Source organism: Furipterus horrens, unplaced genomic scaffold (genome assembly GCF_987537825.1).
Source record: "Furipterus horrens unplaced genomic scaffold, mFurHor1.1.pri manual_scaffold_5, whole genome shotgun sequence".
NCBI classification, from domain to species: Eukaryota; Metazoa; Chordata; class Mammalia; order Chiroptera; family Furipteridae; genus Furipterus; species Furipterus horrens.
Genome location: NW_028327175.1, coordinates 13,597,765 through 13,618,074, shown reverse-complemented (window position 1 = coordinate 13,618,074; position 20,310 = coordinate 13,597,765). Strand labels below are relative to the sequence as shown.

Below are 20,310 nucleotides of genomic sequence, written 5' to 3'. Positions count from 1 at the left end.
TTCCGTGCCTTTTATTGAGGAGATTCGGTAGATACAAGATCAAGACTTATGAATCATCGATAAGCTTTTAGATGCTTGGATTACAGTTGACAGTTACTGATTACAGATATCAATATAGAGGACACAATGACCACTCTGTGTCAGGGTCTATCAAACATCTTGACGTCACACTGGAATTAGGTGCAAGGCTTCATACATTTTTAGCTATAGATTGTTTATAGTTAACTAAGAGATAAGAAAAACAGAGCAAGCTCTAAAGCATAATACACATTCTTTAAATCCAATTGCCATGGGAACCCTATGGCCTTCGGTTCTGCATGCCTCACAGCCTTCCGGTTTTCTGTTGAGACTTAAAGGCCTCTGGGGGGGAGGGGGGGGCTGGTTCACGGCATGGGCTACAATTCCCGAAACCATAAGGAGTGGTCCCCTACACTATGTTTTCTTGTCAAACCATGAACACCTTGAAGACCATGCCTTTGAATTCTAAGCACCTGGAACATTTCAGGCACAGTAGTTACTCAAACAACGGAAATGAAAGCAGTGTTCAAATCAGTTACCCTAATGTGTAAATGAGCTAAATATTAAATTATGTTTGACCTCTATCTGGCTCTTGTCGAAAAGCAGCCAATAACAAAATAAGATGTTTATTTTCTGTTAACTTCTTGAGTTCCATGCGTAATTCAAAATTTGGATCAACATGAGAAAAAATTATATCAATATATAACCTTAGGTACAAAAAAAGAGAACAAAACATAAATACAAGTTATTCCATTGTTATTTACATTTATAGCCATCAAAAAAAGTCACAGGACTTCCGGCCAAGATGGAGGCCTAGACTGACACGCTCCGTCTCCCTTCACAACCAAAAAGGAATACAACTACCGCAAAACCAGAAATAACCAGAAGTTCCAGAAAATAAAGCTACATGGAAGTCCAACGCATGAAGTTATAAACAAGTGGTGCTCGTCCAGACGGGTAGGAGGGGCGAAGCCAGGGCGGAGAGATCAAGCTGTGCTGGCAGCGACAGTGGCAGCAGGACGATGGTAAGCACAGACACTCATATTTAAGGGAAGGGGAGAAGTGCCTGGGGAGCACCCCCGGCTGCAGACCAAACCCGTCAGCTCACAATTCCAACGCCAGAGAAGGCAGCTCCACTGCCTCGGATTGTGAGGGCCGGAGGGCATGGGGACGGAGGAGGAGGCTCCGGTCTCTCAGCGGAGAGTGAATGGCAGGAATCCATCTTGGACCCCCACCCCCACACAAAGAACCACAGCGTGGTGAGAAGGGTCGCCTGGCAGTGATGAGTGCACAGGGCTCCGCCCCCTATAGCGTAGGAGGTGTGACAGCCCTGCCCAGGAAGTGACTGAGATGCCAAAGGTGAAAGATTAAGACAGAGTCCTGGGGGCAGCAACAGACAGGCGGAGAGTTGCCTACAGGGGAATGCCTATAGGACTATCAGCTGATTTCTCAGAGGACACTTTGCAGGCAGGCAGGGACTGGCAAGCGTTTATTCAATGTGATGAAAGGCAACCTGCAGTCAAGATTACTCTGTCCAGCAAAGCTATCATTTAGAATGCAAGGGCAGATGAAGTGCTTCCCAGACTAGAGGAAACTAAATGAGTTCATCATCACCACTTACTTAAGAAAAAGATCAAAACTATGAACACTAAAATGACAACAAACTCACAACTCTCAACAACTGAATCTAAAAAATAAAAACAAAATCCAACTAAGCAAACCAGAATAGGAACGGAATCATAGGTACGGGGATCATTTGTAGGGTTATCAGCTGGGAGGGGGAAAGGGGAGAAATGGGGAAATGGTGCAGGGACTAAGAAGCATAATTGGTTGGCACGAAATAGACAGGGGGATGTTAAGAATAATATAGGAAAGGGTGAAGCCAAAGAACTTATATGCATGATCCATGGACATGAACTAAGGGGGTGGCATTGCTGGAGGGAAGGGGGTTACTGGGCAGAGGGGAGCAAAGAGGAAAAAAATTGCAACTACTGTAACAATATAATCAATAAAATATACTTAAAAAATAAACTATTCCCAGTCCCTTAACCTTTTCCATACTTTTATAAACACTACTTATGTTCTTAAACATATTCTACACTCTTAAACCTCCGTAATTTTAACAAACATATACAGTACCACAAAATCCCGCAACATAGCGAAAAATCCACGATAAATAATTAAATATAATATTTTTTTAAATCCCACGATACAGTGAGGCCACAATAAGTGAACCACGATATAGAGGGACTACTGTTATTATTTTAGAAACTCTGTAAGTGAAAAAAATGACATCTCATTAATTACCAATCTCTGACAAAGTCCACATATGTTTAAAACAGTGACCCTAAGCGGCACTATGTCTGAACACGAAATGAAGTAACAGTATATGTACAGCTGACCCTCAAGCAACACACTAGGCAGGGGCGCTGACCCCTGAGCAGTCAAAAATCCTTGTATAACTTTTGACTCCTAAAAACTTTACTAATAGCCTGTTGACCAAAAGAACCCTTACTAATAACATAAAGTTGATTAACACATATTTCATGGTATATTATATACTGTATTCTCACAATAAAGTCAGAAGATGTTATTAAGGAAGTCCTAAGGGAAAAAATATATATTTACCAGTTTCCATTGAAAAAAAATCACAGTAAGTTGACCCATGCTGTTCAAGGGTCAACTGTATGCAGAAGGTATGTTTTGTGTTAATAGTAGAGGAAGAACAAGGTAACTTAGATCCTGTTCTCCTGAAGGAGCTCTCTATCTAGAAGATTAGACAAATACCCAAATAACTTAATACGCATGCAGTAGTCAGCAGTGCTGTCAACCAAATACTGCAGGTTCTTCTCCACTACAGTCTCGCTTTCCTGTCTCCTTAAACCTAAGAGAGGCCCTGTGACTTGCTCTGACCAACGAAACCTGAAACACGTCACTGCTGAGCAGCAGCGGAAGAGCCTGAGAGAGTGTCCTGCTCTCTTGGTTTTACAACAGCAACAGACACTGCTGCAGATAAGGCGGTTCCGTCGGCCTGCCTGTCGGAGGGAGAGGGGAGGGGCCTGATGCACTGACAGCAGGGATGAGAAATGCACTACTGTTTTCAGCCTTCGAGGCTTGGCTCTGTTTGTTAGCACAGTGTAACCTTGCCTACCCAGAATAAGGGAGCAAGAGGTGGTTCTGATAAGAAATGCAGGGAGCGCTGAAGAAGAATATGACATCTCATTCAGCATCTGCTTAGTCTTGTTCAAGAGCATGAAATTTTAAAAACCCCTCCTTTCCCCATTCGGTGACCAACAACTTACAACTCTGCCTAAATAACAAAACAAGCTCTTGGCTATTTTGTCCTTATTCCTTTTAAAAGGATTTTAAACTTTTACCAAAAAATTTTAAACAGAATTGAATTTTTAGTTTATACACAAAAACTTACCACTAAGTAATTCAATCCAGTTCTGGACTGTTTCTGGAGGCTGAGTCTCCTTAACATGCTTTAGAGCTTCATCAAGAAGGACATCCCCTGTTGGGGCATCAGACTTACAGATCACCTAAAATGTAAGCATTAAGAAAAAAATGACCCAGGTTCCTTTTCTCTGACTTGATGTCTTTAAATAAAAAACTGAAACAATTATGCAAATAATTCATTATGGCTAAAGTCCCAAGTGTACATACAGTATCAAAGTACAGATTTTAAATTAATTCTCTATTAAGAAAACCCAACATTTTAACCTAAGCAGATTGGCTACAATCACGAATGAAAATAAGCTTAATTAATAAAGCAAAATGCTAGAACAGTTTATATACTAACTGTAATTCCTTCAACTACTCAACCGTGGGCTATTTACCCAGAAATTCATTTTTTAAACATCTATTAGTTGCAGAAACAGTTTCAATTATATGTAAAAATTCAGTATATGATACATGGCAGCAATTAATCACTAGAAAAATTAATGTGTCAATAAATGTTATTAAAACTGTTTAACAACTTAGCCATAAATATTAAGATGACTCCTTAGAGCTTATACCACAATATTTATATAGTAAAATATAATTCTGAGGGTGAGAAAGTTTTTTTCAAAGTTCTGACAATGTAAAGAAAATACCAATAGGTTTGATGACATAAAATTTTTAAATACTACAAATTTTTTCTAAACTACATTGGGATACAGAATCCACCTTAACAGTGGAAAAACCCAGAGTTGGGGCATGAGACAGGAAAATGCCACACTGCTTTAGCCAAGTAACAGGTCTCTGCAGCCTTCACTAATATTCTTGCTACCTAAGCAACAATTTCTAGTTTAAATTGCATAATATCAAATTTAAATCTGCTATGTTACTCTGTTAGCTATTAAAATGTTATTAAATTTAAGAACATTATTCTTTAAATGCAACAGTCCTCTGTTATATTTGTCCTTAACAATGTGTCCTTTACTTTTTGTTCAAAAAAGGGAACCTTCTGAAAGGTTAAAAAATGCATGCAATATCTACTTGAGACCGTATGACCCAACAGAAATAGACGAAGAACCACAAATGAATACCACAAATCTATTTTTAAAAATGTTAGTAGTTAGCCCTGGCTGCTGTGGCTCAGTGGATTGAGCGTTGGCCTGTGAACCTCGTGTCACTGGTTCGATTCCCAGTCAGGGCGCATGACTAGGTAGCACGTCAGGTCCCCAGTTGGGGGAGCGAATGAGAGGCAACCACACAGTGATGTTTCTCTCCCTCTCTTTCTCCTTTCCCCGCTCTCCAAAAATAAAATAAACAAATGTTTTATTTAAAAAAAAAAAAAGCAAAAAGCTACTTTAAAAAAATGTTAGTTGTTACATTAAAAAAGAAAAAACTGGTGGCATTAATTTTAATATATTTGACTTAACCCACTATAGCCAAAATGTTAACATGCAATAAATTTTTAAAGTTTATTCTTTAATCTTCACCTGAAGATATGTTTATTGATTTTGCAGGGCGGGCAGGGAGAAACATCAATCAGTTGCCTCCCATATGCACCCCAACCAGGGACTGGACCCACAACCTTTTGGTGTATGGGAAGACACTCCAACTGAGCACCCAGCCAGGGCTACAATAAATATGTTTAAATTGAGATAGTTTACAATCTCTTTTTTCATAGTAGATCTTCAAAACACAGTGTGTTTTTATTCACAGCATGTCCCAATTTGCACTTGTCACACGTCAAGTGTCTGGCTCACAGTCAAGTGTGGCAAGTGGCCGTCACATTGCGCAGTGCAGATGCAGAACATTTTCATCGTCACAGAAAGTTCTGTGGACAGTGCTCTTCGAGACCGTGCTTTTAGTAAGGTGGTCAGAGAGAACAGGAAGAAAGGAGAAGCTCGGGAGAACACATATTCTGTCTATATACTGGGGTCATGCCACACCACGTCTTCCTTCCCACTTACTCCTTAAATCCATGCAGTCTAGCTTCCATGCCCACCTCAGGCCCTCCCCACCCAATTTGAGAGAGGTCTTACATCAGGGTCACAATGACCTGGGTAGAAGTAGATCTTTTTCTTAAGAAATTCTGTCCCCTAATCTGCCTCAGAGGGACCACTTTTCTCCATCACCTTTGCGATTATTCTGGGCTACCTAATCTGGGTCTCTTTCACATGGATTAATTTAAGTTCCCTAACTAGTTTTAGCCCTTTCAATCCATTCTCCTCACGGATGTTCATAGAAGAAAATCTTATCATGACATTCCACTGTTTCTGCTTAAAACTCTTTAATGACTCAGAGTAAGTTCTAAACTCCTTAGTAAAATTCAGTAACGTGTAGCCCACTAGCAAATATTGTGCTTACACATTTAATTTCCACTTGTTTGTTTTTTGGTTTTTTTTCCCTTTGGCGAAGGGAGTGTCCTTCTTCAATGTGAACAGATACCCAAGGGTGACAAGACATTTGAAGGAAAGCTTTCATCAGCAAAAAGACTAAAAAAGAGAGGAAATAAGAACCTTGATGAAACATAGATAACACAAAGGAAACATTGTGAAGAGCCGTAATATCAGAGATTTTAAAGATATTACATCCATAAAATAAGAATGAGAAGCCATGCTAAAAAAACAAGAAAGGGATCCTGGAAATAAAAAATGAGAGCCATAATAAAAAAATTTTTAAAAACTCAACAGAGGGTTAAAGATGAGAGGTCAGAGAATGTCAGTTAGATCTGAATAAAACTGGGAAAGGAAAAAAATCAGGAAAAAAAAAAGAGTAGCCAAGAGGTCCACTTCCAACTGATAAGCGTACTAGCAAATAGAGAGCAGAAGATACAAGAAATACAAGAAAACTACCCAAAGCCAAAAGACACATTTTCAAATTGAAAGAAAACATGCATAATGAATTTTTAAAGACCCACATCAAGGGAAATCATACAATTTCAGAACACCAGGAATAAAGAGAAGATCCCAAATGCTAAAGAAAGAAAAAGCAGATACCAAACAAAGAATGAAAATCAGAAGGGCACCAAACTTGAACGGCGACTCTGTATACTAGAAGACAATGGGACAATACCTTCAAAAATTCTTTTTTTTTAAGTATATTTTATTGATCACGCTGTTACAGTTGTCCCAATTCTTACCCCTTTGCCCCCCTCCACCTGGTATCCCCCTTTCCCTCCAGCAATTCCCCCGTCTCAGTTCATGTCCACGAGTCATGCATGTAAGTTCTTTGGCTTCTCTATTTCCTATACTATTTTTCACTTCCTCCTGTCTATTTTGTTCCTACCAATTATGCTTTTTTTTTTTTTTTTTTTTTTTAGAAAGAGGGGAAGGAAGGGAGAAAGAGAGAGAAACATCATGGTGTGGTTGCCTCTCGCATGCCCCAACTGGGGACCTGGTGTGCAACCCAGGCATGTGCCCTGACTGGGACTTGAACCAGCGACACCTGGTTCACAGGCCGGCGCTCTATCCACTGAGCCACACCAGCCAGGCTAATTGTGCTTCTTAATCCCTGCACTTTTCCCCCATTCTCCTCCTTTCCACTCCCAACTGATAACCCTGCAAATGATCTCCAAACCTATGATTCTGTTCCTGTTCTGGTTGTTAGCTTAGTTTGTTTGTTTGTTTGTTAGATTCAGTTGCTGATAGTTTTGAATTTGTTGTCATTTTAGTGTTCATAGTGTTGATCTTCTTTTTCTTAAATAAGTCCCTTTAACATTTCATCTAATAAGGGCTTGGTGATGATGAACTCCTTTAGCTTTGCCTTGTCTGGAAAGCACATTATCTGCCTTCCATTCTAAATGATAGTTTTGCTGGTTAGAGCAGTCTAGGTTGTAGGTTCTTGCTTTTCACTTTGAATACTTCTTGCCAGTCCCAAAGTTTCTCTTGAGAAATCAGCTGATTACCTACTCCTTTGTAAGTAACTCTCTTCTTTTCTCTTGCTGCTTTTAAGACTCTCTCTTTATCTTTAACCTTTGGCATTTTAATCATGACATGTTCTGGTGTGGTCCTCTTTGGGTCCAACTTGTTTGGGATCCTCTGTGCTTCCTGGACTTGTATGTCTATTTCCTTCGCCAAATTAGGAAAGTTTTCTTTTATTATTTTTTCCACATAAGTTTTCAATTTCTTGCTCTTCCTCTTCTCCTTCCAGCACCCGTATGATTCAGATGTTGGTATCTTTGGAGATGTCCTAGAGATTCCTTAGCCTCTCCTGTTTTTTTGCATTTTTGTTTCTTCTTTCTGTTCTGCCTGAATGTTTATTTCTTCCTTATGTTTCAAATTGTTGGTTTGAATCCTGGCTTCCTTCCCTTCTCTGTCCATTTCCTGTGGCTTATTCTTTATTTCCCTCAGTGTAATCTTCATTTCTTTCTTTATGTTGTTGCTATATTCACTGAGTTCTCTAAACATTCTTATCACCAGTGTTTTGAACTCTGCATCTGATAGGTTGGCTATCTGTTTCATTTAGTTCTTTTTCTGGGGTTCTGTTCTGTTATTTCACTTGAGCCATATTTCTTTGTCTCCTCAATTTGGCAGCTTCCCTGTGTTTGTTTCTGTATATTAGGTAGAGCTGCTTTTATTCCCTGTCTTAGTGGAGTGGCCTATGTAGAAAAGCCACCTGCAAATTGTGTGGGGTGGAGCCTTAGGTAATTGCCAAGGCAGGGCAACCCTCTTTACTGCTTTGTAGCTATATGGCAAGAGCTCAGAGAGGGGACAATGCCACTACCTGGCTTCTGGTAGTTCAACCAGTGCTCGCCCCATTTCCAGTCACTTCACACCCTTTCCATGTGCAACTGGTGCCCTTCCAGTTGCTTCCCTGGTGGTGAATCCCGAAGTGGGTGGGTTTGCATACATTCTAAGACCATGCTGGCCTTTTAAGCGGTGAAAATCCAGCAGTTTCTTCCGCCTCCCCAACCCCCATTGGTTTTTACAGACAGAGGCAACAGCAGTCTATCTTCCCAGTGCTGGAACCCTGGGCTGTGCAATCTGGCCTGTGGCTGGAATCGCTTGCTCCTAAGGTACCCCTGCCATTGATCCAGCACCACCACCGCCACCTTTCCGTGCCACGCCACCTCTCCACCCCCCTTACCCATCTGGATGGATGTGGCTTCTTTAAATCCTTGGCTGTCAGACTTCTATACAGCTCGATTTTCTGACAGTTCTGGGTGTTATTATTTTTGAGATTTGGTTGTAATTCTTTCTATGGTTGCACGAGAAGGTAAAACGTGTCTACATACGCCACCATCTTGACCGAAAGTCCCCAAAAATTCTATGGAAAAATAATTTAAATCTAACATCCTATTGCCAGTCAAATAAAACTATAAATTGTCAAATAACACTGAAGTAGCAAAGTCTCCAAACAGTTTCCTCCCACAAGAATGAAAGAAAAGATTAGATCCAGAAAACAGAGGGTTGAAAGAGTAAAAATGTCACAGGGAGTGCCAGCAGAGCCAAAGCATGACTCACTCAGACTGGCACACAAGGTGAATTTTAATGGAGTTAATGGAGTTATATCACGTATTTGAACATCCAAAAATTAATATTGCTAAGTTTTCTGTGATGGAGCATGTAAGAAAACAGGACAGCTACAAAGAAAACTTTAAACAGAGAATTATTAACTATAGAAGAGACAAATATACAAAAAAGGAAAATATCAGAGGATAGAACTTAACTCTGAAGAAAGTAGTATTAATAGTCATTACTGTATTGCCAGAAATTATAACATAACTATCAGGACGGCGGAGGTGGGGGGTGGTAAGGGTGAGTTTTATGTAAGAGAGCCAAATAGGCATCTATCTATTCTAACAGAGAGTAAATAGCATCTCAAATTGATTTACCAAGAGATGGCAGTATTGTTTATTTATACATATGGGAGTAAATGCCAAAAGAAATAACTAAGAGAACCATAACAAGCTAAACAGTGGCCCCCGAAAGGTGTTCATGTCCTGACCCCCAAACCCAGTCCCCATTAAGTCTTTGTGGATGAAATTTAGCTGTTTAGGTCTGGAGATGAGGCTGTCCTGGATTACACAGAGGGGCCCTAAATACAATGAAGGTGTGCCCATAAGAGACATACAAAGGAGACAGAGGAGAAGGCAAAGTACAGAAAGAGTACAGAGAGATGCGGCCTAAAGCCAAGGGAAGCCTGGAGCCACCAGAAACCAGAAGAGAAAAGGAACAGAATTTCCCTTAGGGCAGGGGTCCCCAACCCCCAGGCCATGGACCAGTACCAGTCCATGGCCTGTTAGGAACTGTGCCCCGCCGCAGGGGGGGAGCAGCTGGCAAACGACCCATCCCTGGTGCCAAAAAGGTTGGGGACCGCTGCTTTAGGGCATTCACTGAGAGCACAGTACATTCTGGCCTCCAGAACTGTGAGAGAATAACTAGTAACTACCTGTTGTCTTAAGCCCCCAAGTGTGTGGTAATTTGTTAAGGCAGCCCAAGGAAACTAATACAAGGGCTGGAACTGGGTGCCTCCCAGAAGCAGACTAAGGAGTGAGGAAGGGTGAAAAAGACCGCTTTTCTGTTATAAGCCTTTCAGTGCAGTTTGTTTTACAACTACTATATATTATCTTAATAAAATCAGTAATTATTTTCAAGTGCGTAAGTTAAATCACGTTGGAGTATTTTCCCAAAAGACATATCAGCTACCTACTTAATTAAGATCACAAAACCAGGAAGACTGAAACAATAAGCCCACACAGGCAGGGAACATGTGTCTAGGTCACCAGCGCATCGCCAGGGTTGAACACAGCACACGGCAGGCTTAAGCACTCAATAAATACGTTATTGATAACCAACATAGAACTGGTCTCGTTCCCACACACAAAAGTATCAATATCAGTACAAAGAACCAGTATCAATATATTTTTCCCTTCAGATCTGGGCTCCACAAAATTAATGCAAAACTACTTAGAATTACTATAATTACTAGCAACCTATGTATGTATTTCATCAATAACTATAACAGCAGATTATTGAAGTCTTTCCTCCATAATTCTGTGGTTGCAGAGTAAAATGAAATAAAATTATACTGCTTTATAATATAGTTATCTAAAACAGTAATTTTAAAACTAATCTTATGTCAGCTCATTTGACTATTTTAAATGCCTAGATAAGATTTAATTTTAAAGTTCCGTGAGATATATTTCCTGCTATATTGTATTGACTTTGTATATACATTTAAAGAATCATTAATGGCTTTCTTTCCTATAGGATTATTATTGTCTATAGCATATCAATTTTTTTTAAAAATTCCATTCTGACCTAAAACTTTTTGGACTTCATTAGGACACTGTATTAAGGAGAAAGAGCTTTGAAACACCATGCCCCCAAGAAACACAATTAAAGTTCTGTCAAGTCTTTCCAAATTATGGCTTTCAGAAGCAGCAAATGAAGTCTGGAGTCTTTTAGAATGTGTGAGATGCAATGGCCAGGGACTGTAACAATGCATTACATTACTCATTATACACAAAGAACCAGGAAACCAAGAGGGAAAAAAATTTACAAAAGCATAGTAAAAACTTAACTTTAAAATCAAATTCCTCTTTAATTTTTGAAAGCTATTAGTAAAAACACCCTCCATTTTTAGGCAGCACAAACCCTGTAATAAGAATATATTATTTAGTACTCCTCTTACCTTTCTTGTTAATAGACTTTTACGTCTCATTCCACAAGCCTCTAGTTGTAACCTTCCTCTTAACGCTAATTCAATTAACATACAGCCACGTAATCCAGATGAAATACAGTCATTCCAAAATGATGTATAACCCTATTTTAAAAAAGAAAAGAAAACAGCTAATTTACTTTGAATTCAGAGTTAAAAATAGAAATATTTTTAGCCATTTGGTGCCTTTTATCTTTCATGGCTTTCCATAACTATAATTTTAAATACAATATTGAAAAAATACAATTACTATACGCACATTACTAATCTAGAATTTTCAGGACTTTCAGGGCTTACTGTCTTTTCCCCACTTGTCTGTATATGCAGATAAACGACAAATAACTTCGGAGATCAGAGGCTTAAAAGTATAATATCTTTCATCCTTCATGAAGTTCTGTCAGACCGCAAGGACCAGGGCTCGAGCACATGGTAACTCTGGTCAGTGTTTATTACCAGTATCCATGGGCAAGTTAAGCAGCTCAGGAAAAACAATCTAGCCCAAATGTAGCCTCACGAAGAATCAGAATGATCATTCAGTCGATGCAGTTTCGGATAAAAAATACAAGGCTGATTTTGGAAGCCTACATCAGCAAATTGATGAATGGGAAACAGTAAAGCAATCAGATGGGCTTCCAAAGAGAAATGTAAGGGCCACATCCAAGGTGGAAGTGTTACAGAAACAGGGGAGTCCAAAAATCCCCAGAGTTTGCTGCTGGGGGATGGGGAGAAGTAAGCAGCTTTTCAAATGCTTCCACATGCCTGAGGCTGGTGGCTACTGTCTTTCTTATGCAAAATGGCTTTAATGCATCCAAAGCCTCAGGCAGATGGGAGGAGTCTTGAACCAGGGGACGGTATGGAAAGCACACAGAGCCTACGTAAGGGTCTGTGAATGGTCAGAACTGTTTGCAACGCCCACTGCGTCAGATGACGCAGTCAGGGATATATAAGCAGCTGCAGACTCTCTCAGACGCTCGCTCTCAGACTCTCTCAAGCTCTCGTTCGAGCTCTGGCTCTCACTGGCGCTCTGGCGCTCGGACTCTCTCAGATGCTCGCTCTCAGACTCTTTCAGACTCTCGCTCAGAGACTCTCTCAGACTCTCTCTCTGGGACTCTCTCAGACTCTCGTTCAGACTCTCTCTGGCTCCCGCTCGTGCTCTCACTCTGAGACTCTCTCTGGCTCTCGCTCATGCTCTCACTCTGGGACTCTCTCAAGCTCTCGTTCGGGCTCTGGCTCTCACTGGCGCTCGCGCTCTCGCTCTGGCGCTCTGACTCAGGCTCTCACTCTAGCTCTCGGGCTCTCTCGCTCTCGCTCTCTTGTGTGCTCCCTCCACGTGGCTTGGTGAAGGGGCCTTCTCCATGTGGCTTGGAGAAGGGGTCTCCAGGCTGCTTTAAGAGGCTCTCGCCATGCAGTTTTGAGAAGGAGAGAAGACCCACGCGGTTTGCGGGAAGAAGACAGTTTGCAAGGAGGCTGAGAATCCAGGTGGTTCTGCATTGAGAGCTGGAGGGCACCACAGCACAGAAAGGACCTCCCCAATCAGACTGAATGATTGGCAGCTGCTGGTAAAGCTGAACTGTGTTTGGAAAGTAGGGAAACAGTTTCTCTGACTTTCCTAAAACTAGCCTGGTTTGGAAGGGGGGGAGGCAAGGATATGTGTTTGTGGGTGTTTTAAAGAGCATAAGACTTAACAACAGAAATCCGCAAATAACTAAATCTATATAACTGTTAAATAAACAATTCTTTTTCTTTTCACTAAACTCTGGTATTGAGAGTTATAATTTTGGCGGCGGGCAATCGGGCCCCTAACTAAAGAGCCCGTGGGTTTGTTTTCAATTGGAGCAGCCCAGGGGTTCTGTAACAGAAGAACAGCCAGACAGTGTGATTAACAGACACCCAGAGACCTGGGGATACCCTAGTCAGTCAGGCATCACAAGATGAAGCCAGGGCACGCATTCAGAGTGAACATCGGCTTGTCCAAATTATGGCGCCATGAACTTGACCAGCAGGGCTGCCAGCTAGCAATTTAAAAGTATCCAACTCTGAGGAGAAAGCAGAAGCTGCAATTGGGCCCTGGTCAAGAGTCAGAACATTCTTCTCTGAAGAATGGAGGGCCCCGGATTAGTGAGGCCTAGACCCTCGTTTCGGGCACTTCCCCAAGGTCAGCTTGGGTACTTTGCCAGGTCACAGTGGTCAGTCAACCTGTACTTCAAAAGATGACTAACAATAGGGGCCCTGAAACTTCACTACTGACACAAGGACTTAGCCTAATGAAGGCTTTGGGAAATGAGAATTTAGATTAAGGGAGCCACAAGGGAATAAACAAAAATATCAGTTTGATGATTTAAATGTGAGGCAGGGGAAGCAGACACTGACTGGATTTGAGGGAACCCTTTTAAACTTAATTTAAGGGGTCTGATTAAATTAAGATTGCCAGAGATTTAGTGGCCAATAAAACAATTCATAGAGGTTAGGTAAAATCAATGGCACACCGGTTGAAAAATTGCTGCTTTACTCTCAAATTATCTTCTCTCTTCTCCCTAAGCTTAATAGTAATTAAATCCTAATGATCCTTCCATAAAAATTATCTTTCTGATCAATCCTTTTCCCTTCTTTATTCAGGAAAAGGAGACACAAGAGTTGAGGAAACAAGATCCCCAAAGCAGCAGCAGAATATGTTGGGTATGGGGGGAGGGTAAGCCTTAAGCAGAGGCCACTTCCCCTCTAACTGAAAGGAAGGAATAAAACGGATTTTAAGGGAGTGGTGAAGATTTTAAATAATCACTAGGGAGAATCAATCCAGGAGAATTAAGTGAGGAGCTAAACTAAGGCAGTGGCCCTGGAAATGGAGAGAAGATAAATTCAAAGAATTAATCAGAGAATGTAGGCTGAGTTACCTCCTGGATGTCATTAGTGAAAAAAACGACAGCAGGGTCCGGCTTAGGCTGGAGGGAAACTGCGCGACAGGGAGCACAGGAACAGTTCTAGAGGAAACACGCAACTCCCCTCTCCCCACTTCCAGTCTAGACCTCTCTCCTGAACACCAAAACCAAATCTGCAACCGCCTACGGAAGCATTAAGGTTAGGTACAAATAAATGGGTTACTGGACCTCTCCTTCTGAACTTCCTAAAGGAACTTACAACCCAGGGCAGACCAGCAGACAGACAACTTAGAGACAGCACAGTAAACACTTTCTGGGACTGTCTGAATGAAACTTCTGAGCTTCTTTAAAGGACTCTAACTTTTTAGGCAGCTTGGTAACTTTTTTTAATGTCTAATTCATTTTCAAAAACTTACAGCTTAAACAAAATTGGAAGATTTATACTCCCTGACTTTAAATTTTATTACAAAGCTACGGAAATCAAAACAATGTGGTACTGGCCAAGACAGATGTATAAACCGATGGAACAGATCAGAGGGCCCAGAAATAAACCCTCACCAGTATGGTCATATGATCTTCAACAAGGGTGCCAAGACCCTCTAAAGAAGAAAGGACAGTCTTTTTCAGTTAACAGTGCCGGAAAAACTGAATATCCTCATGTAAAACAATAGAAGTTGGACCCTTACTTTATACCATACACCAAAACTAACTCAAAATGGATCGAACACTTAAACATAAGATTTAAAACTATAGAATTCATAAAAGAAAATAGCAGAAAAGCTTCATGACTTTAAATTTGGAACTTAATTCTTGGATGTGATATCAAAAGTATAGGTAACAAAAGAAAAAAAAAAGACTCAAAATAATAACATTTGTGTGACAAAGGACGCTACCAACAGAAAACGCAACCCACAAAATGGGAGAGAATATTTGCAAATCATCTATCTGACAAGAGATTAATATCCAGAATATATAAAGCTAAGAAGAAAAAACCTTACTAAAAAAATGGGCAAAGGACTTAAACAGAAGTTTCTCTAAAAAAGATATACAAATGGCCAATAAGTACATGAAAAGATGTTCAAGCACTAATCATTAGAGAAATGCAAATCAAAACCACAGTGAAATACCACTCCATACCTGTTGGAAGGGCTACTATCAAAACAAAACAGAAAAGAAAGTAACACGTGTTGGCCAGGATGTAAAGAAACTGCAATCATTGTACACTGCTGATAGGAACGTAAAATGGTTCTGCCACTGCAGAAAGCAGTGTGGCCATTCCTCAAAAAATCAAACACAGAGACAAGTTTTTGAACTCCACCCAAGATGACCTTGCATAAGAAAGAAATTAAGATTATTTAGTTCAGTTCTTTGCCTTCAGAAAGAGAAGAAGGAGGCTAAACTTGAAATAAGTCTAGAGAGTCAAGGACTACAAACACATCAGGATTAACCCTGGGTCCAGGACCAGTAAGGCAATGCCTTATTACTCTGGTCTGATGAAATTATTCCTGGAGAATCATGCTCCACTCTGGTGATCCCAACAGAGGAGCAGACAGGCACACAGGAGCAAGTCCAGAAGGAAATGGTCAAGGTGGATGATGCAACTAGAGTCATGACAATGAAAGAGCCCAAGATCTGAGGACGTTCTTTCAGGGAGCTTTCAGGGCAGGATGCAACAGCTGCCTTCAGATTCCCAAACTGCTGTCAGCCAGAGGAGGAATGATACTCATCTGGGGTGACTCCAAGGAGCAGTGATGTAGAGGGAACGTCTTAAAGAGAAAAGAGTTCAGCACAATCTAAGGAAGCACTTTCTAAAGAGGGGCTGAAACGAGAATGTAAGTTTTCGTCAGGGAAGCCATGTGCAACAAGGGCTGGGTGGTCTGGGTCTCCTGGTAAGACTGTCGTCAATCATCTTAAAGACGATTTTCAACGCTTTTTGAATCTATGAGACTGCTTTTCTGTAGGGAAAGTGATTGTCTGAGAAAAAAAATAGTGTGATGTAATGGAATACATAAACTATTTACTAGAAGACACTTCTCAAAGAATGTATTCATTTATAAGCAGAACAGTAATATCCAGTTTTTGAAGTAGGTTCCCTACAACTACATTAATACCTTTTACTTTAAATACCTACGACCTTTTTAAAATATATAATGGATTCTTTAAAAAATCTATAATCTACATTTTTCACCAATTCAACTAGATTTTTCCTTAATTATCATGAATAGGTCACACTGTTCTGAGCATATAAGTGACATGTTCTAAAGGAAAAAAGTAAATAATTAATTTAAAGAAAAACAACAGCAGTCTTACCTTGGTTAAAGTACTTGCTATGTGCTGGGCATAGTTTTAAGTATAAATTCACTCATTTACATGGATTTACCCCCTTAATTTTCATAGAAACTCTATGAAGTAGCTGCAAGCATTATTCCCATTTTTACAAATGTAGAGCCTGAGCTCCAGAGAGGTTAAGCAATTTGACCCAGGATATGTTTTAGTAAGAAGCAAAGCTAGGATTCTGGCTCGAGTCTGCATTCTTTTTAGCACATTATTTCTGTTTAATAACTTTTTGATCTTACAGCACTCCACTTAGAATTAGGCATAAACTCTGGAATCCCTCCATGTGGTCAAGGAACTTACTGCCCTAGGGTGGCCGCATAAAAATATCCAACCTGCTTGGGAGACAGAGAGTTTCACTGCCCCATGTCACTCTCCATGGAGGCAGCAGGCAGGCTGAACATCTTTGTGATCGAGAAATGAGTAAGCGTATCATGCCAGGTCATCCCCAGAGGATGTTGCTTCTGCCACCTGAGTTGTTAACGTCCTTCGATTTTAATATTTTACAGATTAGAACTCATCTGAGCTGCATCTGGCTTATGAAATGTGACTTCATTAGACCTGCACTCAGGTCGTACCTGCCCCTTCCCAGGCGTGTGTGTGGACTGGGGAAGACTATACAATGTGACAGCTCCCCCTTGTGAAATGGATGTTCTAATGCCTGCGTGTCAGTTTTTAGTGAAGAATAAATGAGATATTCTGCACAAACTCCCTGTAAGACCTGACACATAAAATAAGTATTCTAAAAAAAAATTAAACACAGAATTACCATATGATCTAGCAGTCCTACCTCTATGTATACAGTCAAAAGAATTGAAGCAAAGACTAAAACAGGTATTTGTGCAACAATGTTGAAAGCATCCTTATTCACAATGTCTACAAAGTTGAAAGCACCAAAATGTCCATCAACAGATGAACAGATAAACAAAATGTGGTACATACATATAGCATACTATTACTAAGCCTTAAAAAGGAATGAAATTCTGACAGGTACAGAGTTCCAAACGATGAAGAAGCTCAAGGATGGAGAGTGATAATGGCTGCAACATGGACAACAACCTGAATGTCCTTAATGCCGCTGGCTGAAAGAGTAAATCTTATCTATATTTTACAATAAAAAATTAAAAATAAAAAACTTACAGCTTTCCTTCCTCTCAGTCATAATTAAGACTATGGAGACTATGGGAAGGGAACCATCTTAATAATGTTTCTAGCTTAGCACTCAGGACACTGCACATTATCATAGAAGATCCCAAACTATATGTGAGGATGAGAGATGGATGGATGGATGGATGGATAGGTGGATACTCAGATAAAAGAGTCTAAGTTCAAAACTTACAAACAATAATTTCTAAAGACATCAAATATCTTGTAAAAATCACTACAAATGCATTTTTAAACAATTTTCTATTTTTAATTTAAAATTTTACAGGCGCCCTCTTAAAAGACTGATAATCAAATGGAAGTTTACCCAAAATCAACTTCCAATCAGCTTCAAACTACTTTGTGAGTACAATTCCCTGGGAGGGTCTGCTCCAAGCTCTGGCTACCCCTATTCTCCCAGAACAGGATGCCCATCCTTCTGTACATAGTGCAACACCTAGTTCAACTCCCCTCTGCCCCTGACGCCATCCAGGACAGCCTCAGCCTAGTTCACTACCTCCTCTGAACTGAAAATGCACTGCCTCCACTAACAACGTGGCACTAGGAATGCTACTGTACACTGTGACTTTCATGCTCGTGTGTCTCGTCTCCCACCTTAGGCTACAAACATGTGAAGACTAGGACTATACTTAGTACTTTACTTTATTCCTAGATTCATTTAACAAAAAACCCTGCACAAAATACAATTTTGTAATTTGGTGCAATTTTTGAAATTACTGTTCCCACATCTCTCTCCACTCTCAACCTCCTCAAGAAAGAGCAAGGCCTTGCCAGCCAAAGGGCCTACAATGAAGAGAAAATGCAAAGTAAATTAAAAGACAGAGATGAACCTCAACATAATAGAGGCCAAAGGCGACAAACCCAGAGCTAACAGCATAGTCAATGGTAAAAAGCTGAAGGCTTTTTCTTTAAGACCAGGAACAAGACAAGGATGTCTACCTTTACTACGTATACCCAGCACAGTGTTGGAAGTCCTAGCCACAGCAATCAGAGAAGAAACAAAAGGCCTCCAAATTAGAAAGGAAGAACTAAAACTGTCATTATTTGCAGATGACATGATACTATATGTAGAGAATCCTAGGGATTCCATCAGAAAACTATTAGACCTATTGATGAATTCAGAAAAGTAACAGAATACAAATTAATATTCAGAAATCAACTGCATTTTTATACACCAATAACAAACTATCAGAAAGAGTAGTTATAGAAACAATCTCATTTACAATCACGTCGAAAAGAATAAAATACCCAGGAATAAATTTAACCAAGGAGATAAAAGACCTGTACTCAGAAAACTGTAAGACGTTAAAGAAAGAAAATGAAGAAAATACAAATAAATGACAGTACACCCTGTGCTCATAGATAGGAAGAATTAACATAGTTAAAATGTACATACTACCCAAAGAAATCCACAGGTTCAATGCAATCCCTAAAATTTATATAAAACCACAAAAGACCCGAACAGTGAAAACAATCTTGAAAAAAAACAATGAAGTTGGAGGTATCATGCTACCTGACATCAAACAATACTACAAGGCCATAGTAATCAAAACAGCCTGGTACTGGCATAAAAAGAGATACATAGATCAATGGAACAGGACAGAGAGCCCAAAAGTAAAGCCACGCTATATAGTCAATTAACCCATGACAAAGTAGGCAATAATATACCATGAGGTAGACAGTCTCCCCCCAAAAATGGTGCCAGGAAAACTGGACAAATACATGCAAAAGAATGAAATTAGACAACTTTCTTACACCAGACACAAGAATAAATTCAAAATGGATTAAAGACTCAAATGGAAGACCTGAAACCATAGAAGTCCTAGAAGAAAACACAGACAGTAAACACTCTGACATCACTCTAAGCAATATTTTTTTCAGTATGTCTCCCTAAGCAAGGGAAACAAAAGATAAATGAATGGGGCTACCTTAAACTTAAAAAAGGTTTTGCACGGTGAAGGAAACCACCAACAAAATGAAAAGACAATCTACTGATTGGAGAAAGATATTCGTCAATGATACATGTGATAAGAGGTTAATATCCGAAATACATAAGGAACTTATACACCTTAACATCAAAAAAACAAACAACTTCATTAAAAATGGGCATAGGACCTGCACAGACATTTCTCCAAAGAGGATACACAGAGGGCCAATAGATATGTGAAAAGATGTTCCACATGACTAATCAGGAAAAATGCAAATCAAAACCAAAATGAGGTATCACCATGCACCTGTCAGAATCACTCTCATCAATAAACCAACAAACACCAAGAGTTGGCAGGATATGGAGCAAAGGGAACCCTAGTTTACTGTTGGTGGGATTGTAAATTGGTGCAACCACTATGAAAAACAGCATGGAGGTTTCTGAAAAAATTTAAAACAGACCTATCATACGACCTAGCAATTCCACTTCTAGGTACATACCCCAAAAAATCCAAAACACTACTTTGAAAAGATATATGCACCCCTATGGCCACTGCAGCATACTTACAATAGCCAAGATATGGAAGCAACCTAAGGATCCACAGATGGAGGAACAGATAAAAAAGATGTGGTACATACACACAATGGAATATTACTTGGCCATAAGAATGGAATCTTACCATATGCGACAACATGGATGGACCATCAGGGTACTATGCTAAGTGAAGTAAGTCAGACAGAGAAAAGACAAATACCATAATTTCATTTCTATATGAAATCTAAAAAGAATAAACACAAACGAAACAGAAACAAACTCACAGACACAGAGAACAAATTGATAGCTGCCAGATGTGAGGGGAGGTGGGGGGCTGGGGGAAAAGGTGAAGGAGGA

At 40.0% G+C, this 20,310-nt stretch overlaps 1 protein-coding gene across 2 annotated transcripts in view; it reads right to left on the bottom strand.

Annotated features, from left to right (window-relative positions):
- GOLPH3 (golgi phosphoprotein 3) overlaps positions 1–20,310 on the bottom strand; it is a 35,918-nt gene that overhangs the window by 5,666 nt on the left and 9,942 nt on the right. Inside the window, exons 2-3 of one of the 2 annotated variants that reach the window (XM_090276197.1) lie at positions 11,092–11,223; positions 3,446–3,560 (exon numbers count right to left, since the gene is read on the bottom strand). In XM_090276197.1, coding sequence (XP_090132323.1) covers positions 3,446–3,560; positions 11,092–11,223 — 247 coding nt within the window. Of the gene's footprint in view, positions 1–3,445; positions 3,561–11,091; positions 11,224–20,310 lie in introns of those variants that run through there. The other variant, XR_016511107.1, reaches the window with a different exon arrangement.